This window comes from Mirounga angustirostris, unplaced genomic scaffold (genome assembly GCF_029215605.1).
Source record: "Mirounga angustirostris isolate CCGP_5_RB_7025 unplaced genomic scaffold, mMirAng1.0.hap1 SCAF_2, whole genome shotgun sequence".
NCBI classification, from domain to species: Eukaryota; Metazoa; Chordata; class Mammalia; order Carnivora; family Phocidae; genus Mirounga; species Mirounga angustirostris.
The window spans coordinates 86838014-86861099 of NW_026991710.1; the positions used below are offsets into that span (position 1 = coordinate 86838014).

The 23086-nt window shown below is 38.9% G+C and overlaps 1 protein-coding gene across 4 annotated transcripts in view; it reads right to left on the reverse strand.

Moving 5' to 3' along the window:
- Positions 1-13332: 13332 nt before the first annotated feature.
- The window catches only part of TBCK (TBC1 domain containing kinase), a 227915-nt gene continuing 218161 nt past the window's right edge, over positions 13333-23086 (reverse strand). For all 4 annotated transcript variants that reach the window (XM_064584933.1, XM_064584936.1, XM_064584934.1 and 1 more), the window contains one exon: positions 13333-15482. In XM_064584933.1, coding sequence (XP_064441003.1) covers positions 15372-15482 — 111 coding nt within the window. In that variant the 3' untranslated portion in view covers positions 13333-15371. The remainder of the gene's footprint in view (positions 15483-23086) is intronic.

Genomic DNA, 23086 nt, shown 5'->3' on the forward strand with positions numbered 1-23086 from the left:
AGATATGGACACCAAGGCTCAGCGAAGTTAAATTGAATGTCTCAGGTCATACAAGCAGGAAGGGAAACGCCGAGTCCCCATCTAAAGACTCACGCACACACTCTTCTGCAGTACCTCATGCTGTTCTAACACGCTGTATTAGAGCAACGTATCAGTGCAAAATGCGCAGTCACCCCTCTTCCAACAGTACAAAGGCATCGAAACATGTAGAAAAGTGTGCTTGGGACTGCGGAGTTCTTATGTACCAGTCAGTACTTTCCCTTTCCCTGAAAAAATACAGAGCAGCAATAAAAAATAAAGATGAGCAATCAACCTGCTAAATTTTAACTCCAATTTTATTTAGTGTGGGTGTTTGTAATAAGAGACACATTTAAGGTAGTTTTTTAAAATTAAAAGTCCTAACAGAAAACTTGTTCCAAAGAATTATTAGGGTTTGTTTTGTTTTGTTTTGTTTTGTTTCCCCTGCTTGCTTTTAGGTTAAGTAATCAGGCTACTTCTAGAACAGACACACAGAAAGGGAGCACCACTCTCATGAATTAGAATTTCTTTCCTCTTGTCTGAGGCCGTGAATCCTCAGATAGTTAAAGTCACTTATTATTAATATCAGTAATTAATCAGCAGAGGAAAGATTTTTCGTGGCACTGTGGGCTGGGCGGCGTCAGAGACACGTACTGATCTGTGCATCAAGAGCAGATCCCCCCTCGGGTGGGGAGCCATCGGTCACCTCTGCGGAATGAACTCACTGTGCTTTCGGCGCGGGGTGGGGGGGTGGGATGTTAGGGACAAAGGCAAGAGAACGCGCTGGCGACAGACAGACGCTTAAAGGGAATTTCAGCTTGCCGCTCTATACAACTGACTCAAATAGGCACTTGGAAAATCAAGAAGTCGGAGCTAGGGTGGCAGCTCCTGGGGGCAGGGCTGCACATCGTCACAGTCCTGGGTCAGTTTTCTGGAAGGTTCAGTGGGTTAGCAGCTGGCTCCTGTGTGCTGATCCCCACAAACCAAATGGCTGCTGGCACTCGGGACATTTGGCGCATAATCCAAGCCAACAGGTGCCAGTTCCCTAAAGATCAGCAGGACTTGCTCCAGATTCCACAGTGCCCAGCTCATGGCTGTTCAACAGTCCCGGGCCCTCCCCATGGCCCTCGTTTTAGGGTTAGCTTCTGAAAGGAAGGGCTCTATTTCCTTCTTCCTTAGTGCGTTCTCTGTCTTGGCTAGTTAATTCCCACATTATGGGTGGAAAAAGGCCTTGAGCGTGTAGACATTATGAGATTTACTGTGCTTTTAAGGGCAAACTAATAGTAAGGTGAAAAGCTGTCCTCTGGTAGGTTAACAATAAAAAGTATAAAAATAGCTGCCTCTATTTTTATGTGCTCTCTGTGCTCAGTATTAGATGCCTTATAACGATTTTTGTCTTTATTTCTCATACCAACCCTGCAAAGCAGGCATTGGTCTATTTAAGAGATAAGGAAACGGAGGCTGAAGGAAGCAGAATAACTTGTCCAAGGCCGCGCATTCAATAAGTGGCAAAGTGTCTAAGTCCGAAGCACAAAAGCCCCCATCTTGAGAAGTGGTCTTATTAGGGACAGCCCTGGTTCAGAGAGAAGTACTGGGCCCAGCTTTTGCTGATCGCACAGAACAGTTGTAATGCCACAGTTATATTGTTGTTCCCTTTTAAAATTCCTTTATATGTGCCAACACTTATAACAGAGTTGTTGTACTATGGGCTATCTCTTTAATATCACCCACTGCATATCCCAGGGTCTGGGCACCTACCTGGCTCTTAATCATTGTTGATAAATGCTTTATATGTTGTGAATAGTCATTCTCTTCCTTCAGTCAATAAACTCTCCCACTTCTCTGCTGACAGTGTCCTAGTTTCTATGGGAAATAGCAAAATGAAAATGTTACTCATCTTACCCTCAGAGAAATCTAGAAAGGGGAGAGAGTTCTAAATGTAGGAAAGAGAAACCCTCCTCACATTTTGCCCATTCTCCTTCCTTGTTCCTCCCCACAAAGGGAGGGAATACTAATCTGATTCTTCTGGTTCCAGAATATTTGTTTGGGCCACACTTACTGATGGGCAGGTGTGATGGATAATTTTATGCGTCCACTTGACTGGGTCACAGTGTGCCCAGATATCTGGTGAAACATTATCCTGGGTGTGTCTGTGAGAGTTGTTTTAAGATGAGATCAACATTTGAACTGGTAGCTGTAAAGCAGATTGCCTTCCTCAATGTGTTAAATCCAATCAGTTGAAGGTGTGAATAGAACAAAAAGACTGACCCTCCCCCAAGAAAGAGAGAATTCTTCCTGCTTAATGGCCTTCAGAACTGGGACATCAATCTTTTCCTGCCTTCGGACTTGCACTGAGTTGGCTCTTTGTGGATCTGGAACCTGCTGGTCTTTGGACTGGAACCATCAGCTGTCCTGGGTCTCCAGCCTGTGCACTCACCCTGAAGATCCTGGGGTTCGCCAGCCTCCGAAATTGTGGGAGCCGACCCCTTATATAAATCTCCTATATGTATTGATTCTGTCTCTCTGGAAAATCCTGCCAAATAGAGCAGGATTACTATATTTTAAGAGTTTTGCCCTTCTTTTCCTTCCATTGCAGGCGGTACAATTGGTAAGCTGAAATAATGCCCCTTTAGTTAGCTGGCCTTCTTTTTTGTTTTCTTATCTGTTTATATGTGTACTTAACTACTGGTCTTTTTTTTTTTTTTTAAAGATTTTATTTATTTATTTGTCAGAGAGATAGAGCACAGGCAGGGGGGAGCAGCAGGCAGAGGGAGAAACAGACTCCCCACTGAGGAGGGAGCCTGGTGTGGGGCTCAATCGAGGACCCTGAGATCAGAACCTGAGCTGAAGGCAGACGCTTAACCGACTGAGCCACCCGGGCATCCCTTAAACTTACTGGTCTTTTGTTTTAGTTCCCAGACCATGTAATAAATTAGAAAATGTGATTCTAAGATTTAGATTCTTTAAAAAAAAAAGATTATTTATTTATTTATTTGAGAGAGGGATAGAACACAAGTGGGGGGGCGGCAGCAGAGGGAGACGCCCCGCTGAGCAGGGAGCCCAACATGGGGTTCTATCCCAGGATGCCCGGATCATGACCTGAGCTGAAGGTAGACCCTTAACTGACTGAGCCACCCAGGCGCCCCTAAGATTTAGATTCTGCCTTGGAGTACAGAAGAAACTCCACAGGTCTTGAGTTTAAGCTATGGGCTTTAACTCAGGTTTACAAAAGCTCTGATTTGGGGAGTAGTGGTAACTGGCCCAGCCATTAACTGCTACTTTGTTTTGCACTTGCTGTTATCCCTGGTATGTAAATTTTATTCAGGACTTGGTGGAGAAGGGGGTGACTGGCAGAGATTTTTAGGTCCCTGGCTTTAATACCATCAAAGAATACCAAAACTTTACTACCTGACATAACCCACTAGCTACATCACAGACAAAGTGTTGTCTTGGAAGCATAAGCCATCCACTCTGGGACCTCAGAGCACACTTTGACTTGAGAGCCTCGGGGAATGTATGAGCTTTTTTAGGTCTCTTCTCCCAATACTGGTTCAAGAAACATCCTTGGAATACAAAGAACATTGGGAGCTAAGCAATGTATGTGATAGGATTGGGTTAGAGTGTATCATCATTGTTTGAAAAGAGACTGATGTATGATGTACAAGTTGGCTAAGCCAGGACGACAGCTCTGGCCATATCTGCAGTAGGAAAACAATGCTTCTACTTACTTAGGTACAAATACCTACCCACACTCCTTAATTAATGCCCTTCATTAGTCACATCCTTAAAGCCTGCTAAGTTCAAGTAACTTCTCAGGTGCCTATTAGAGAATGTGATAAACTATATAGTTTTGTCCCCCACAATACATCCAGACATAGTTAAAAAAAAAAATCAGGGTCACATCTAAATTTATACACCAGTACTCCCAAACTCTTCTTACTATTATGAATACATTTGTGTTTTGATGTGATCTTACCCATTTAAAATTCTGCTCTCCCCTTATAATGGTTTTTGGGTATAATCCACTTACATCTCCCCTCTGCAAGGAAAAGTGGCTGTGGATCACACGCAGATGCTACTGAGGAAAATGACCTTCAGCAGGCAGAGATAAACAAGGCTGCCTTTCATCTTCCAACCATTGATTTTCTGCAAGGCAAACCACAAAGCTGCTTTGAAGTCCACGGGAGAGCTGCAAGAGAAGAGGGAGATAAAACTGAAGGAAAGAGTGGATTTGAAATAAAGTTAATCTGTCATCTAGGTGTAGATGGCTATTGGCAAAGCTGAAACTGCCAGATTTTATCAAGAGAGAATTTTGATTATTGTAAAAAGAGGGTGTTTTAAGTTGGTAAAACTGGGTTAGGGGAAGGTGGTGTATAAAACAAAGAGAAATCTGAAAGGATCTTGGATAAAATGTATCCATTTAGCAGAAATAGTTGCTTTTAATCAAACAGTGGCGAGGGTGTAGTGTATAATCTATTTTAACACTGCTCAGGAAGGCTTCCCTCCTGTTTATGTTGCATAATAGGACCAAATATAGGATTTTAAGAGTATTTTTTTGTGTCAAAATTTCTTCTTAAAAACAACACAATACATACAAACTTTGGCTTGATAGCTTGATAGATCAGTTATGACTTTTATAAAAATTGTAAGCATATTACATTTGTTTTTAAGATTTTATTTATTTGAGAGAATGTGTATGTTGCGGGGAGGGGAGAGGAGCAGAGGAGGAGGGAGAGAATCTCCAGCAGACTCTGTGCTGAGCCGGCAGCCTGACAGGGGGCTGGATCTCAGGACCCTGAGATCATGACCTGAGCTAAAGCCAAGAGTCCGATGCTTAACTGACTAAGCCACCCAAGCGCCCCAAGCATATTACATTTGCATAATCCTTTTCCTTTTACAAAATGCTCTTCCATGAGCTTCCACATAAGCCTGGGAGATAGGCTGGGTAAATGCTATTATCCACATTTTATATGGGAGGAACTAGAGTCTGAGAAACCCCTCGTCAGTTGCATGGGGCACACAGAGGGGCAGCAGCAAGGGCCAGAAGAACTGGGTTCTTGGATTCTAGCTCCCCCTCTTCCTGTGGGCTCCCTCAAATTCGTGGTTTCTTAAGGGAGAGAAACTCTAACTCTCGCTTCTTTCTCCTCTTTCTGAAACATGTATTGTTTTTCTCTGCGTCTTTTGACAACTTACTTTCAATGTGTTAGTGTTGGGATTTTGACACCTATTTCTCATTCTCGAGGTGTCTGGAGGTTAAATTCTGACCACGAGATCGGGAGGACCGCTCTGAAGACAGCCACGGCGGAGGCCGAGCTTCCTGAGCAGTGCTGCGACAAGTGGGATGGACCGTGATTCTGGTGGGTGTAAGGGTGCTTAGCCCTGTGAAATGAAAGATCCTTGAGAAAGTTCAACGCCTCTCTCAACCATGAATACAGCAATTGCCAGCCAACCTGAAACCCCAGCCCACACTTCTTCCTCATTCCAGCCCTCTAGGATCTGGGTGAGCAGAAACACACAGGCCATTTGAGGGGAAAGGCATCATGGAGGGGTTAAGGTTTCACCAGCCCTTGAGATAGCTGAATCACTCATGTGCTCTCATGGAGCAACAAAAACATGACCTGGAGCCAAGATATGTCGGGTAGAGGAGTCTAGGGTGGGAATAACAGCTTTCGAGTTTCAGTAGGACCTTTTTAAAGTTGACTGTTTCATTTGGCTATTTTTATACAACTCATTTGTACCAGATACTTAATTTAGCATTTTGTTCAGATACCACAAATCATCTTTGTGTTCTAGCTGGTAAGTAGTAAGAGTACATACCCAATAGTCTACTCATATAAAATTTCAATCAGGCTCTACAAGAAATGCCTAGCTGCTTTTAAAAAGGCTCCATTAATGTCCTGGGCAGGACTAGCTAATTAAAAGAACTAAATAATCACAACAATTAATTTCCTCATTAATTTATCCTTTAATAGAATGACGACTATTCTACTGATTTAATAGAATTAATTTGGCTGACAATAATGAACCTTAATATGAATTTTGATATTACATCACTTAATCAAAAAGGGGAGTTTTAAATTCACTTCAGAATGTCATACAATTAATTATTTATAGGGCACTTAATATAGTCAGCTTCTGCTTGAGCTATTGTCATCTTATAGGGTAGTTTCTGTACAAGTATGTAACATCTTGCTTTATGTAAGTTATATAAGTCACCACTGAAATTTTAAAAGTTGTTATCTTGCTGCCTAGGATTAATGCTAAAATGACATTGCCAGAATTTATATTGAAATGAGTGGGTTAAAAAGTAAATTATTTTTTTTGCAAATTATTTTTTAAAACCATCTTCTTTAATTATTTCATTCACCTCTATATTTACACTTTAAAAATATGTGATTTATTGGGGCATCTGGGTGGCTCAGTCATTAAGCAACTGTCTTTGGCTCAGGTCATGATCCCAGGGTCCTGGGATCGAGCCCCGCATCGGGCTCCTCCTCCGCGGGAAGCCTGCTTCTCTCTCTCCCACTCTCCCTGCTTTTGTTCCCTCTCTTGTTGTCTCTATCTCTCTGTCAAGTAAATAAATAAAATCTTTAGAAAAATAAATAAAAATATGTGATTTACAAGTAAACATATTTTGAAATGTGTGCTTCATTGCCCAATCAGCACATTTCATGTCCAAAAGGTTTTGTAAAATATTAGTTAACCAGTAGCTAGATAAGTATCTATAGATATATTTCTTTCTGAAATCTGAACTAGTCCTTTTCTATTACCTGGGATGCTGTTAGACTTACTTTGCTTAGGATAGTTAATTTAATATAAAATGGAGGAGGGGTGTTTTAAAAAATTTCCTTGTTATTAGGAAAATGCTCATCTCATACCTCTTTTCAGGCACCAGATGGTGGCATAAATCAAAATGATTATCTGATATTAACAATAAGGCATGTTGATATGAAAAAAAATCTTGTTACAAACCAAACATAGATAAACCACAGTTTAGGGGGGCTATACAGTCATTGAATTGTATTAGCCCCAAAGGAGGGTTGAAAACTTTTTAACACTGATCAGCCTCTATCAGACTAATTTAGGAAAGTAAATAACTCAAATTGACCTCCTACCTCTGAATTGATATTGTGTGATAACTTTATCATAGAAATAAATGGAGAAGTCCCTGAAAATGAATTCTACCTGTTTACACTAGTTGCTCAGCGTAGGCCTTCATGCCAAGGCAAATATGGGCAGAGAGCACAGTCATTCTAGGGCAGATGGGAGACAGAGTGGACAACACTTCTGGGACAAGAACCTCTTGAAACCTTTGTAAACAGGAAACAGGCTCAGAATAAGGAGTTAAAATGGTCACACTGAGCAGTGCATCAAGTTAGATGCTTTATGCTGTCCTCTATATTGCCATATATAATTAATGATAATGTGTGAATACAGAGATTGTTTTTAATCCTCATTATCCATTTAAAAAATCCTTTTTGGTGGCACAACACTATGCAAATTACTTTCTGTGTCATTTGGCCTCAATCCAGTAGTCATATTCCTCACATGCTGTTCAGATTCTTCATGACCCTATATGGTGTCCATGGTAATGAATACATGGTACATGGGATTATTAATGATCTTAAGGATAATTTTAGAAAAGATACATTATCTGACAAGTAATAAATTATCAGGATAGTTTAACTCAGGGCATAAAAATAATTTTTTTGAGTTAGCAAATGACCTAAATGACCTCTGTTTCTTCTCTTTTATGAATAATAGACCTAGAAACTAGTTACTTCTCTCCCTCCCCCAATAGTTCCCCTCCTCAGCTTTCCAAACACAACTTGGAGGCTGATACAAGGACTTTTCCAACCCTTTGAACCTAGTCCCTAGTTAAGGTGTAGAAGACAATGATTGACCTTTGACCCTGTATATAAAGGCTTTGACTGTAGACGGAGACAGTGTAGTTCTCCACCAGGGATGTTTTCTGGGTAATGTTGTCTTAGGGGTGAAGAGGTAACACTATACATAGCAAGAGTTTCTCACAGTGGTTCTACCCTTAGCTCGAATACTTAACTACATTTTTTTTTGTGGGGGAGGAGTCTTTACTTTTGAATGGTGAATATGATGGGGCAGTGGAGTGGCATCTGCTAGGAGCTGAAGTTAAGTGGCACTTCTATGTCATATATTCAACAGTGAGTTCAATCGACACCTTTAGTTTTTCATTTTTGTATCCCATGCATCATCTAACACAGACCCTGACCTAAAGTTGATCTGTAATGAGTGTGTAATGGGTTGAAATTGGTGTCTTTTTACCTTCTCTATCTATATATCATGGACAGAAAAATGGGTTAGGAGTCAATCAGGAAAGCAGAATTGTAATTTTGGATCTGTCTTTTACTGGCTATGTGATTTTTACAAAATCATTTCACTGTTCTTATTGTTTGAAACAATGATGCTTGGATTGGATGATCTTTAAAATTCCTTTTGCTTTCACGATTTGTAATCTATAGACAACATAATGACCATAGGATGGTTAAAACCTATGGTTTGCTGATAAATATAACTAACTGGCTTAAAAAAAAAGAATAAAAGGAAAGCCATGATTTGTGATGTTTGCCATTTCTATGGTGTAAATACTCCTGGTGTGGCCAATTTTAAGCTACCAGTGTGAGATCATGGAACATACAGTTGGGAAGAAATGGGTATATTCAGCTGTCCCAGGCCACTAGGAGCCAGTTCCAGCACACTATAAGCCTTAAAATAGTAAGTTATTCTACCTTAAAGGATTGAAAATTATGCTAATAGAGAAAAAAAAGTAATAAGAATGGGAAAGAAGAATAAATTTCCAGAGTTAATGAGAAAATTAATGCATGGATTGTCAGGTTTTAATGCTTTACCTAGTGATCACACTATTACAGTTTTTCAAAAGAATGGTAGGTCATGTACTGTTTTTTAAAAAGTCACATTTCTATATAAAGATAGTAATATTTTCAAAAGCTGTCTTTTAGAGTGGCAGGATGCAATATTTAGAATCTGATCTAATGCTTTAAATGCATTTGTTATAGCTCTAAGATTAGTCTTAAGCCAAGACAGGACAGTGTTTTAACCTCCACCACCCAGAGGATTAATATATAATATCCAGGAATGTTGGCAATATGGTGCCTTGGTACTCATCCACGCACTGTTTACTGGTGACAGTGAGCATTAGAACAGAACAGTATTATTGCAATGCTGTAGAGAATGCAAACTAAAAATGTGTCCTCTGAAAGGAGGAGAAAAAAATATTAAGGAATGTCAACCCAAGGAGACATGAGGCCTGGAAGTCATGGTAGAAGTTACAAATATCACAATCTATCTAAAGAATACTGAATTTGCCAAGATCCAATTTTAGTCTTCATGTGACAAGCATCTATCATAAGACATTAACAAGAAAATTAGAAAAGATATAAATACACACAACTTAAAAAAAAAATATGGCTAACTTTTAAAATGGCTTATTTATAATGCGTACTATTTCTAACATTAAATGAGATAAAACTGGTTTACAAAACCTAAAGTTTGTGCATGAGCAAATGCTAGTGTCAGACCCTGAAGGTTTGTGACACTTCTCTGTTATTTTTCCACATAAAATCTAAGGTGGGGTAGTTGTGAAGGGTATTTGGTCTTGAGATTGAACACCCAAACAAAAATGTATCATAAATATTCTTGTTTTGTTTCCACTCTTTGGCTTCATGAATGTTTACCAAGGAAAGTGAATTATTTGGTTAACAGTAGGCGTATACGGAACCATCACGTACACCCATGAGGGGACGGTTTGTGACTCTCCTGCAGCCCAACACCCACCAACTCTACAGCACTCACAGCAGTCCTGTCTCTTGAGATGGGTTTTACCAGATGAAACTACTGCATAAGAGAGGCTGTACCATACTTTTGATATTAATCTATCAAGAAGTACAATTGACCCTTGAAGAACACAGGTTTGAACTGTGCAGGTCCACTGACATGTGGATCTTTTTCAATAAATACAGTACAGTACTGTAAATGTATTTTCTCTTCCTTATGATTTCCTTAACGTTTTCTTTTCTCTCGCTTACTCTATTGTAAGAGTACAGAATTTAATACATATAATACACAAAATACGTGTTACTTGACTGTTATTGGTAAGGCTTATGGTCAATGGTAGGTAGGCAAAAGCTGTAAAAGGATTTTTGACCGTGTAGGGGTTGGTGCCTCTAACCCCTGTGTTGTTCAAGGTCCGCTGTATTTTTATGGAACTATTTGGAAAAGGAATCAAAGATCCGGCATCACCTATGTTTTCCAGAAGTTTGATTTAATTTATTGTTCTCATTTTTAAATAGTCAGATGAACACATGTCTTAAAACCTGTTCTGATTTGGGGACTTATTACAGCCTTTCCATTGAACACCTCCATCTGTCTACAACAGATTTGTCTTTCTTTACTCAGAACACCAGGACAATCTCCCCTGTACCCTCCTTGATTTGGTGGGGTTATTTCTCGTCACTTCGTGGAGCAGAGAGTTCTTTGAGACTGTCACTATGTAAAGTAGTCGATATGAACTCCCTACCAGAAGGCCCAAGGCTGTGTCTTTTTTTTTTTTTTTTTTTGCAGAGACAGGCATTTTATTCAAAAATATATTATTTCAAGTAAATTATTACAAAAGCAATTTATTCTTTAGGACAAAGAATTGTGGGAATGATAAAATAATTTAATACTTCTAAATTATTAGTGCCACTATCCTAATAATCCTAATAATGCTCATGTGTGTCTTTTAACCCTATGTGCATGTTAAAACCACCGTTCCCAAGGCCTGTACTGATAGCTGATAGCGCATGCGCCTGACAGTGTTTCAGTTCCTCTTCAGATCTGACATCAAGGAATTTGTTTATTTCCTTCAAACTTGGTTAAGTATGAAGACATTTTTAATATATATATATATTTTTAAGATTTTATTTATTTGACAGAGAGAGAGAGACACAGCGAGAGAGGGAACACAAGCAGGGGGAGTGGGAGAGGGAGAAGCAGGCTTCCTGCGGAGCAGGGAGCCCGATGTGGGGCTCGATCCCAGGACCCTGAGATCATGACCTGAGCCAAAGGCAGACGCTCAATGACTGAGCCACCCAGGCGCCCCTTTAATATTCTTTTTAATTAGCATTTTTTATGCTTTGGAAAGGGAATGCAACTAGCTTAGTTTACTCTGTTGTTGGAAGTTATTTGTTCCAACTTATCAAATTATAGAATTTTAGAGCTAGGTAGAATATTAGAGATACTGCCTTCACTCAGTGAATTACGATTTCTATTTATTTATATATCACCACGTACCAGATAAATTGGCATTTGAAAAAATTACCTGGTTTTTTCCTATCCATATAGATTCTAAAATCCCTAAGTTAGAGATAAAATTCAATTTTACACTTAACAAGCATCTCCAGTGTAGTAGGTTGTTGAATACAAAAAGAAGTATAGGGGCGCCTGGGTGGCTCAGTTGGTTAAGCGACTGCCTTCGGCTCAGGTCATGATCCCAGGGTCCTGGGATCGAGCCCCGCATCGGGCTCCCTGCTCCGCGGGAAGCCTGCTTCTCCCTCTCCCACTCCCCCTGCTTGTGTTCCTGCTCTCGCTGTCTCTGTCTCTGTCAAATAAATGAATAAAATCTTTAAAAAAAAAAAAAAAAAAGAAGTATAAATTATGGTCTTTGACCTCAAGGGGCTCATATTTTAATATGGGTCCCTAATGTGAACAGATAATTGCAAAATGATGTAGTAAGTCTATTATTAGAAGTATGAATGGAATGCTTTGGTAGTTGAGGCTTTTTTTTTTTTAATTTACATTTATTTATTTATTATTTTATTTATTTATTACTATTTATATATTATTATTTTATTTACTATTGACAAATTAATGTAAAGATGTGTGTCTAAAACACATTTATAGTAATGAGACACTATTTTTATCTGTTATATGTAGAGATTGTAGCATCTTCTGTAAGAATTCATTTTTTTTTAATTTATTTTTTTTTATTATGTTAATCCCCATACATTACATCATTAGTTTTAGATGAAGTGTTCCATGATTCATTGTTTGTGCATAACACCCAGTGCTCCATGCAGAATGTGCCCTCCTCAATACCCATCACCAAGCTAACCCATCTTCCCACCCCCTCCCCTCTAGAACCCTCAGTTTGTTTTTCAGAGTCCATCGTCTTAACAGATGAATGGATAAAAAAGATGTGGTATATATATACAATGGAATATTATGCAGCCATCAAAAGGAATGGGATCTTGCCATTTGCAACGACGTGGATGGAACTGGAGGGTATTATGTTGAGTGAAATAAGTCAAACAGAGAAAGACATGTATCATATCTCACTGATATGAGGAATTCTTAATTGCAGGAAACAAACTGAGGGTTGCTGGAGTGGGGGGTGGGGTGGGAGGGATGGGGTGACTGGGTGATAGACACTGGGGAGGGTATGTGCTCTGGTAAGCGCTGTGAATTGTGCAAGACTGTTGAATCTAAGATCTGTACCTCTGAAACAAATAATGCAATATATGGTAGTTGAGGCTTTTAATGCAGCATGGGGAAGACTGAAATGACTGGAGATGCTACTGGTGGAGTTTAAAGGATGTGTGTGTGTGTGTGTGTGTGTGCATCTGTGGGGCTGGTGGTGGTAGTATGGGCAATCCAGACAGGGGGAAAGAGACTGCTGACGCCAGAAACAAACAGTGCTGATAGCGACAATGTAGGAGTCAATGATATATTCCCAAGGACTTCTATAGTCATGGGTCATATAGGTTTAGGGCAACAAATAGCTGATATCAACTTTGTTGAAACTATCTGCCACCAAATATCATGTCCAGAATGTAAACATGGCAGTGATTGCATGCTCTTTCTTATTTTACTGTTGAGAATGTTAAATATTATAATTTGAATGGTTAAAAAACTCATTTAAAAAAGTAAGCCTAAATGTATCAAGTTTTAAGAAAGATCAAATGCAAAATTGTGATTGGTTGGTTACTATTATCTTCTCACACAGCTCTCCTCAATATCCTTCTCACACAGCTCTCCTCAATACCCAGGTCTTCATCTTCCCCTACTACCCTCCCAATTCATTCAAATCATATCCCCACCCCTCATCCTTCTCTGCTTTCTCAGTAAGGCAAACTTAGAACTCGGAACCACTCCTTCCAAGTGATCATCAGTACCACGTTAGAACTATGAAGTCAGATAAATCACCAAAGGTTGAAGGAAAGAACAGGAGGACTTAATAATATTTCTCTTACCATGACAGATGATGACCTCAAAATACTATTAGGGAAACGGTGGTAAAATTTTATTATTCTCAAACATTTTTTCTTTGTATATGATGTAGGGGTCACAGAATGATATAATCACTAGTTATGTCAATGTCGTACATCTAATAGGTATTTAAAACATATTTGGTGAATGACTAAATATAATTCAATTAAGCAAAACAAATAAAATGACACAGCCTCTGGGACAGCTTGCAATCTAACATGCAAGAATGAGGTTGCATACGTATCTCACATCATATATAAACATTAAATCAAAGACCTTGTGAGGGATTAATGGGGAATGACCGCTAATAGTTACAGGATTCTTTTTTGGAGAATAAAAATGTGCCGGAATTAGACAGTAGTGATGATTGCACTATTTTCTGAATATACTAAAAACCACTGAATTGTATGTTTTAAAAGGATGAATTTTATGGTATGTAAATTGTATCTCAATAAAAAAGTAGATGCAAAAAACCAAAACAAATAGCAACAATAAAACCAGAGCCAGAGAGTTGAACTGAGGCTCTTATGGAAATGTTCTACACCTAGGTAGTTCCTAACACTGAAGAGGAATATAAGTTAAAGATGAAAAACAACAACACTGTTTAGTTAAAATTGAAGATCGTCAAGAAAGGAACTATAGTTCAATAATTCTAAGATGCGTACATTTCTGAAATGGGAATGCGTCTTATAATTGATGGTATGTCCAGTTGATTTGGTTGCATTTTTTTTCTTTATGGTTCATAAAATTGTGATATGTGTGAGATTCAATGACGTACAGTACTTAATTTTTAGAATAATGTGGCAGAGGTTGCTAGTTATCTTTCAATATATGTTCTCTTCCCACACAGTAATAATAAATTTTAATAATAATGTTTAATGAATTTTTTAAATAATTAAAACTTTAAAAAATAATAATAAAATTTTTTACCTGGGTAAATGACCTCCCAGCCAAAGATTATATTCCCAGTTTTCCTTATAGCTAGGTGTAGCCACATGTCTAAGTTCTGGCTGATGGTATATAAGCAGAAGTAATATGTGCATCTTCTGGTTTGTGCCCTTAAAGAGAAAAAGCATTCTCTTCCTTCTCTTTCTTATTTGCTCCATTCCCGATTTCTTTCCTTCCCCCCAACACCCCCTCCTCCTTCATTCCCTTCATGGAATATATGATGGTATGAGCTGAGCAGCCATCTTGATCCATGAGATAGAAACCATGTATTGAGGGTAATAAAGGAATGTGAAGATACCTCAGTTCTTGATGATTATGAAATCAGTATACTAGCCCTAGACTCATTATGCAGACTTTTATGTGAGAAATACAGTTCTAGTTTGTTTAAGTCAGTCCTATTTTGGGTTTCTCTGACATAGGAGCTTAACAAATGTTCTATCTAATGTGAATGGTTTCTGACTTTCATTTTTCTGGAAGTAAATTATTTATTACTTTTTTCAGTGGGCTAAATTCTTCTCCTAAACAAACCACACACACATACACACGCACACACGCATGCACATGATCTGTCTGGGCCAAAATAAGTTGCCAAATATAGCATTTACTTACAAGGAATATATTGAGAATAGCTTTTTGATTTTCACTATCATAGAAAGATGATTTCAACCCCCATTCAGTCTATGTTTCTAAATAATACCTTTGTTAGGACTGTCTGTTCAGTGCAATGGGAGACAGCTTTCTCAGTGCAATTGAGATTTCTTGATAATGCTAAATCTGCCTTGTCAGCTGAATTCCTCTGGCTTTGTGCTAAATCTGACTTGTCAGCTGAATTCCTCTGGCTTTGTGTTGCACTGTGGTAAAAATACATGATCGGATTTCACTGTTATGGAAATTCTTTCAGCAATACATGTACAGTCAAGTTTGTTGGCTGGATGGTTGAACATGTGGGTTATGAGATTTAAAAAAAATGTTTCATGACAAAACTTTATGAAAATGCAACAATCTGGAAGTCTAGCTCTGTCTCAGAGTGGTGAGGCTGTGAAGAGGTAGGCTGTTGGGGGCTGATATCACTCTGTCCTTTTCACAGTCACAGTCTTGGTTCTTCATATTTGAGGAGATGGGATGGTGAGGAGACCTGTTGGCTTGATCTTATTAATGCCACCGTCTAGAATGCAGATTCTTGGATATTTCATCTTCACAAGATGAGCTGCAAACTGAAAAGAAAAAAAAGTCCAAATTTATAGAGGATATATAAAATCTGTATTTCTCCAATCCCATTTTTTTCCCCAAGCTGTGAAGGACAAAACTACTTTAATAATACTATTACTGTCACTGTTGTATCAATGAATCATTAATTGGGTTTTCAATAGAAATCAAATCACCATTTAACATGTTGACAGCTTCTTTATGCTATGGAATAAATGTGTCTCTTTACTTCTCTTTTTTTTTTTTTTTTTAAGATTTTTATTTATTTATTTGAGAGAGAACACATGAGAGGGAATAGGGTCAGAGGATGAAGCAGACTCCCTGCCGAGCAGGGAGCCCGATGCGGGACTCTATCCAGGGACTCCAGGATCATGACCGGAGTCGAAGGCAGTCGCTCAACCAACTGAGCCACCCAGGCGCCCCTACTTCTCTTTTAAACTTGTTGGATTAGGCAATAAATATACATGGTAATTATTCAAACAGTACAAAAGGTATACCATGAGATGTAAATTCCTCCTACCTCTCTTCTCAGTTTCCCTCTCCAGAGGTCATTAATATTACTGTTTTTCATGTATCCTTCCAGTGATAGTTAAAACATTCTCAAATCTATATTGAACAATTTTTGTTTTAAAGATTTATTTGACAGAGAGCACAAGCAGGGGGAGCAGCAGAGGGAGAGGGAGAAGCAGGCTCTCCCCTGAGCAGGGAACCCGATGCGGGGCTCGATCCCAGGACTCCAGGATCATGACCGGAGCTGAAGGCAGATGCCCAACCAACTGAGCCACCCAGGTGCCCCTATATTGAGTAATTTTTGATATTACTGTCCATTTATTAGTTATTTCAATTCTTGTATAATGTCCCAGAGAGGGCCCATAAACTTGTAATGTGTTTCTGGAGCAACTTCAATCAACAGTTTGAGACCATAAACTTGGAATGAATTTGAAGGATTGATCTAAGAGGTCTTCTAGATGGCTAGCAAAATAGGACTTGAAAAGTTAACAAGACATACATACACCTTCTGACTTGGCCCATGTCTGCCTATCCAGGATCACTGGTTATCTTTCTCCATTCCTTTGACCTTATGATAAAGCAGTCCTGAACTGCTTGTCAATCCCGATAGAAATGAGATCACTTTAGGATTCAGAGCATTTTGGTTGTGCAGGTTGCCCTTTGTTGGGAACATGCACCATTTCCTGCCAGTTCCTGGATTCCCTTTAGTTCCTCATCAAAACCCCCACCCCCACCCCCATCTGCCTAATTTCTACTTATTTCCCCACTCAGGCAATTTCTTCTCTACATGCTAAGTCTCCATTACAAACCCCTCTTCTTAGTCCCTAAAATTCCTTGGGCAAATCTCTGTCTTTTGCCTACCATGTTTATTTAAATTGCTCATTTAAGAGCCTGCTTCTTCTACCAAACTGTAAACTCCCCCAGGACAGTGAGCCTGCTCTGTTTCTTTTTATCCCTAGTGCCTGGCACATGGCAGGGGCTCAATATATGCTTGTTGGACTGAACTACACCAAGACATAGGACATATAACCTGGGCAAAGGATGAAGGAAAGAAGGGTTTTCTTGGACTCTGGCTTTCTGTTTCCATTCCCTCCCCTTGGTGGTATTCTCTTCCTCCTCCTTGGGTACTTATGCCTTCATGTTCTTTTCAATTACTTTGTCATAACCTGATCTCAGATCCCTCAAGAAAAAAGAATACCTGCTGACAGTGCTATTGGGAGTATTTGAAGCTTAACAGTTGGTGAAGTCTCAAGCAAGCAATCTAGATTTTATCGTTCAAAGGCTGAATGTTTTGGTCAGGATAAGTTCAAGGCCTCAACCCCAAGGATTCTGCTTTATTGATCTGGGGCTCAAGAATGTGTTTTTGTTGCGGTGGTGGTGGTTGTTTTAAACAAACACCACTAGATGATTCTACAGCAGGTAGTCCGAGTACAATATTTTGAAACATACCACCTACAGCCAACAAGATAAAGGTATCAGTAAGTAGGTGGAATAGATATCGCTTTAACAATCTTCAAAACTACTCACAGAAATGGATCTTAATACTGCTGATGCCACTGATTTTTTCCATCATTCTCTGCAGTGCCTCAATAGATTCAATGGCTATTAACATTTCAGATCCTATACACTTTTTGCCACCTGAAAGTATCTTTAATAGTAATTAATACTGAAGAAAAACAGTGCATCTGTATTTCAGAAGTTATCAAGTGAGCTAGACTGCTACTGTGAGCTGGTCTTCATGCTGTTCTTGCTTATTCCTTGGTCTGTAAGAGCAGAGGTGCTAGATTCATCTGCTCTGAGTCAAGTGCAGGCAGCACAGTCCCTGGAACCATATGATTACTGAAACATCTTTGCTTCGTTCTCCCACATGTAGCAATACAATTAACATGTAAGCCAGAACTCTGAGATAAACATACCATTATTGAAAAAAATCTTGTGGATAAGCAGTCTTAGCATTCAGTACTTTCAAAACACGTAGAAGTCAGAAAGCAAGAAAGGAAGGACTTACTACTGTACATTTAACTTAATCTCTCTGAAACTATGCTGTAGAGCTAGAAAGAGTTCCCATGGTTATTTTAAGGAGGGACATAACAACTAGGCTGCCGTTGAGCTGGAAATGGTAAAGGCAAAGCAGACAGAATAGAGCACTTTGGAACAATGAGGGTGTTGCTGTGTGGGAGGTCTAAGAAGAAAAGTAGAAGCAGAATACAAGGAGATGGCAAATGTTTTGGTGCCTTGAAAGCAAGGTTGTGCTTAAGTAAAGAAAAAGTGCCAATGTTGAGTTTTCAGGTTAGGATTGTGAGTTCTGCTCTGCTTGTGGCTGCAATTACCCGTGTTAAACAGTGGGCCTAACAGTGAAGGCATGACTGCATCTTTTCCACTCCTACCATGGCAGCGGTTCCTCTTCATTCATTAATTCATCCATCAAACATTTTAGTGAGCGCCTACTGAGAACCAGGCACTGTTTCAGTTTTTGCAGTGCTTATAGATCAGTGGAGGAGATAGTAACAAACAACATCAAGTAGTAGGGCGATTACACAAGTAGAAGTTCAGGGTACCTCTAAATATAACAGGGCTTAAGGGAGCTGTTCCCCCATCCCCATCCCTCTTTTATTGATGCCTGAAGGGAATGGGAAGCCAGATGTGATGGCCACAATTGTGCACTGGATAGTGTTCTCTGTGGCTATAGTCTTGACGGGTTAGGGAGGAAGGAAAGGGCTGTGAATGTCCAGGGGTGGTTTCCACTGTGTGAAAAAAGCCATGTCACTCACGGAGAAGACAGGTGGTGGAAAAGAGGAGAACCAGGCACGTAGAGTTCAGGGTTTCACCCATCTTTTACTCTTCATCTGGCTTTGGCAGCTTTAGGGTGTTAACATACAGGGTACTAGACTTTAGTGATTAAGGATCTAGAGTAGCCTGCAGCTGCAGCTTTGGGAGAGGCCTGACTTCAAACAGAATTCACAAACCTAGACTCACTGAGCAATATCCTTGGCAGAAGTGGCAGGATGTCATATTGGACCAGTGGTTATGGAGCCGTCAGACTCATCTCGGTGCTTTTATTAAACAGTGATACCCAGACCCACTGGAGATCAGTAATAAGTAGAATTTGGGGGGGATATAGCTCCCACATCAGGTTTTTTATTTGCTTGTTTGTTTTGAGGGCTCCTAGATGATTCTGTTGTGTAGCCAGCATTGAAATAATTTTACTAGATAATGGGATTCATTTGTTGGTCAGGTTTGTCTGAGATCTCAAACTGCAATTTTAATAGGTATAGTCCTGTGTGGAGAGCAAGTCACTTCGCACTAAAAAGGCTGTCATGTTTGTAGGGCTGGAATTTGTGAGACCAAGTCCCACATGGAGAGAATGGGGTTCTTCCAACTGCACAACCAGCTGAGATCTATAGGTCAACATCCCATGTGGAGCTGGCAGGATCTAGTATTTGCTGGGATAGGATTTGGGGACTCAAGATGGCAGGGGCAGCTGCATTTCTTGTGGGAAGTACTTTCATGTGGAAAAGGCAAAGCTCTTGCATTTTTGTCATTCCTCTGGTTAGTAAAATCTGGTGGTGCTTTTCATTTCTAGGGCTTAGGTAGGCACTGTCTGAAAGTGGCAGGCTCTTGTGGGTCGCACTCCATTTTGTTTTCTCTGTCTTTCATCTCAGCTTGGATTAAGAGGCTGGCACGTTTGTCCAGTGGAAGTCAAGATCTGTGATAGGAGGAGAATGAGTGGAGGAAAGGGATATATGGGTAAGATTTAAGAGAAGCAGAGAACAGGATCATGTTTTTTCTCACCAGGTGTCTTAGGTCACAGGCTTGGGTAGAACCCATAGGCAGCTAAGAAAATTTGGCTTCTGCAATATTCTGAAAGGAGCACATTGCAGGACAATTAAGTTTCTTGATGGGAAACTTTGGCCTTGTAAGTTTAAAGTTTGTATTGGGAACTGGACAATTGCCATTAATTGACTAACACTCTAGTGAAGTTCAAACGGAGGTCCTTTTCTCTCTTCCATTTTATTTGTCCATTCCTTTCCCTCCCTAAATTTGGGATACGGAAATATTACTTTTAGTTGGACACAGAACTGAATAAGGGAACTGGCAAATTATCCTGTAATGAATAGTTGTAGGAATTTCATTTTCTTAGTTTTATGGATGTGAGGCTGATGCCATATTAGTCCTATGTATCCTCTTGACCTCCTGTGATTCTGAAAATATGGTGTCCATTTAATATTTCTGGCACTGTGTGGTTGGGGCTGGACTGATACTTCACAGAAATTATGCACCTATTTCTAAGTTTGGCTGGACAACTCAACTCAGTAAGTGTGAGATGAGATAAGATAAGAAACAGAATATGGGATGATTTCTACATCTAGAGTACAGTGTGGCCTTTGGTTAAAAATAACCCAAGTGCTGTCTTGTCCTGATTATTTAAGAAATTCTCAGGTCATTAATAAATTTTGAGGTCTTGATAATTTGAAGGGGTCATCTCAGTGCTCTCAGAAACATGAGAGCTATGGCAAGGAGTACTAGGAAAAGGTAGGAATGATTTACCTAATATGTCACTGATCTTTTCCCTTGATTATATAGTCCAGTATAATTTTGAAATGTCATTTTTGTTTTAATCCTTGTTATGTTCCTTCCGTAACTGAGAAAAGTGCTCTGCCTTCTGCTAGTCTTCTGTATTTAGATATTTTATAATTAACACACTAACGTTTATTTTCCTAAAAGTACTACAGAAGTTTACTTTCTTAAATAAACTACTTAAGGGAACTCTTGTATGCTTTTAGTAGGAATGTATATTGGTTTGGCCGTATGGAAAACAGTGTGGAGGTTCCTTAAAAAACTAAAAATAGAACTACCATATGATCCAGCAATCCCACTTCTAAGTATGTATCCAATACTACGTAAGGTGTAAAACTGGTTTTCACAGTAATAGCATCTAATAACAATTAGGCAGTGGCTACCTTACACTCTTATTTGACTCACAGAAGTAAAGTCCACAGCATGGCAAAACCAAGTAGGTGAACATAATGTCAACAATCATCTTACACCTTACCATAGGCACTAGTGACAGGTAAGGAGCAGAACCGTTAATTCCAGGGTATTAATGTAGAATGTTATATACTGTAAAATGGTTAATTATGCAATAAGAAAAAAATGGGCGCATGTACATAAACAATCATTATATGGTCTAGGATTTATCAAATTAAATTAATTAAATTTATTAAATCCATGTTTATTTTTTAAGGATAGCTATCTTAATGGTATCTGGGATATTCACAATCCATACTGTGTTGTACATTAGTCTCTGAGGCTAGGAAATTTGGTAGTGTAAAGATTGTATCTTAAAAAAGCATTTTTAATAGTTTGTGTTATATAAGGGGATATATAAATAATTGTAGTTTTTTTCCTAAGTAGTTGTAGTTTTCTTGTTTTAATTTTCTATTGCCTATATAGTTTCTGTCTCCATCTCATCTCTTCCCATTCTCTCTCTCTACCTTTTTTATTAAGAAAAATGTCAAAAATATATATAAAAATAGACAAGAATGGTATAATGAGCCCCTAGGTACCCAAAACCCAGTTTCAATAATTACAATTCAGACAATTTATTTCATTTTATTTCATTTGTTCCTTCCACCCACTTCTCTTGACCACATCCATTATTTTGATGTTAATCTCATATATCATTTAGTACATAAATATGTATCTTTGAAATAAAAATCCTTAAAAAAATATAACCACAGTATCATTATCACACCTAGAAAATATTAACAATAATCCTTTAATATAATTATTTAGTAAGTGTTCAAATTTCCAATTACTTCATAAATGTCATCTTTTCATCCATTCATCCACCCATCTATCCATCTATCACCCACTTATCTATATTTACAATGTTTATTTGCATCAGGATCCAAACAAGGTTCATACATTGTGACTGAAGGATGGCTTTTAAGTCTCCTGTAATCTATATATTTGTTCTATCTCTTCATTTCTTTGCAGAAAGCCTATTCTCTCTTGCATCTACTCCAATCAGACTTTTGTCTCCATCACTCCCCTAAAATACTCTTAAAAAGGTCAGCAATAATCTCCACTTTGTCACACTGCCAAATCCAACTTTTAAGACTCAATTTGAATCTAACTTGACCCATCAGCATCATCTGACACATTTGATTATACTTTCCTCTTTTCAAAACTCTTAGCTCAGGTCATGATCTCAGGGCAGTGAGATAAAGCCCCGTGTTGGGCTCTGTGCTTAGCGGGTAGTCTGCTTGAGATTCTCTCTCTCTCCCTCTCCCTTTGCCCCTCCCCTGCTCTTGCTCTTTCTCTAAAATAAATAAACAAATCTTTTAAAAAAAGTTTCTGAAGGCCCATGATATCTCAGCATACTATAAGTCAGTGCAACTTCTATTTCATTATTTGCTTTGTTGAAATCCCAATAACAGAATTTTCCCCCCTCATATGTCAAAATGGTGTTTTCCTTCCTTCCTCTTCCACTTTCCTTTGATCTCTTGTTTTCTTTGTTGATTTCTTCTACCAATCATGTGCCCTAAAGCAACTTTTTAAAAAAAAATTTATAGCTGGTTTATAATGGAGACAATGGATTTTTACAAGTTCCTGAAACAAATTTAAGTTATATCTTTTAATGGTTATTTGGCAATCTGTTGTTGATCCCATCACCTGGAATTTGTCTTCCATTCTGGAATAATGCATTTATAAGCTATTAAATTTAATTATAAGAAAGAAAACCCTATTTTTCTGTATTGTACAATACCAAGTGCTTATTTCATAAGTGGAAGGATTCTATGTGTATACACATCTTGTTTTAACTCACCGAATTCTAGTCTGAACCTCTAAATCCTTAATTGATGTTTTTATACTCATGTCCCATTAGCACTTCAAACTCAGTATGTCCAAAATTCATCACAGTCCCTTCAAATCTACTATCCTTTTTTTTTTTTAAGATTTTATTTATTTATTTGACAGAGAGAGAGAACACAAGCAGGGGGAGTGGGAGAGGGAGAAGCAGGCTTCCCGTGGAGCAGGGAGCCCAATGCAGGACTCGATCCCAGGACCCTGGGATCATGACCTGAGCCAAAGGCAG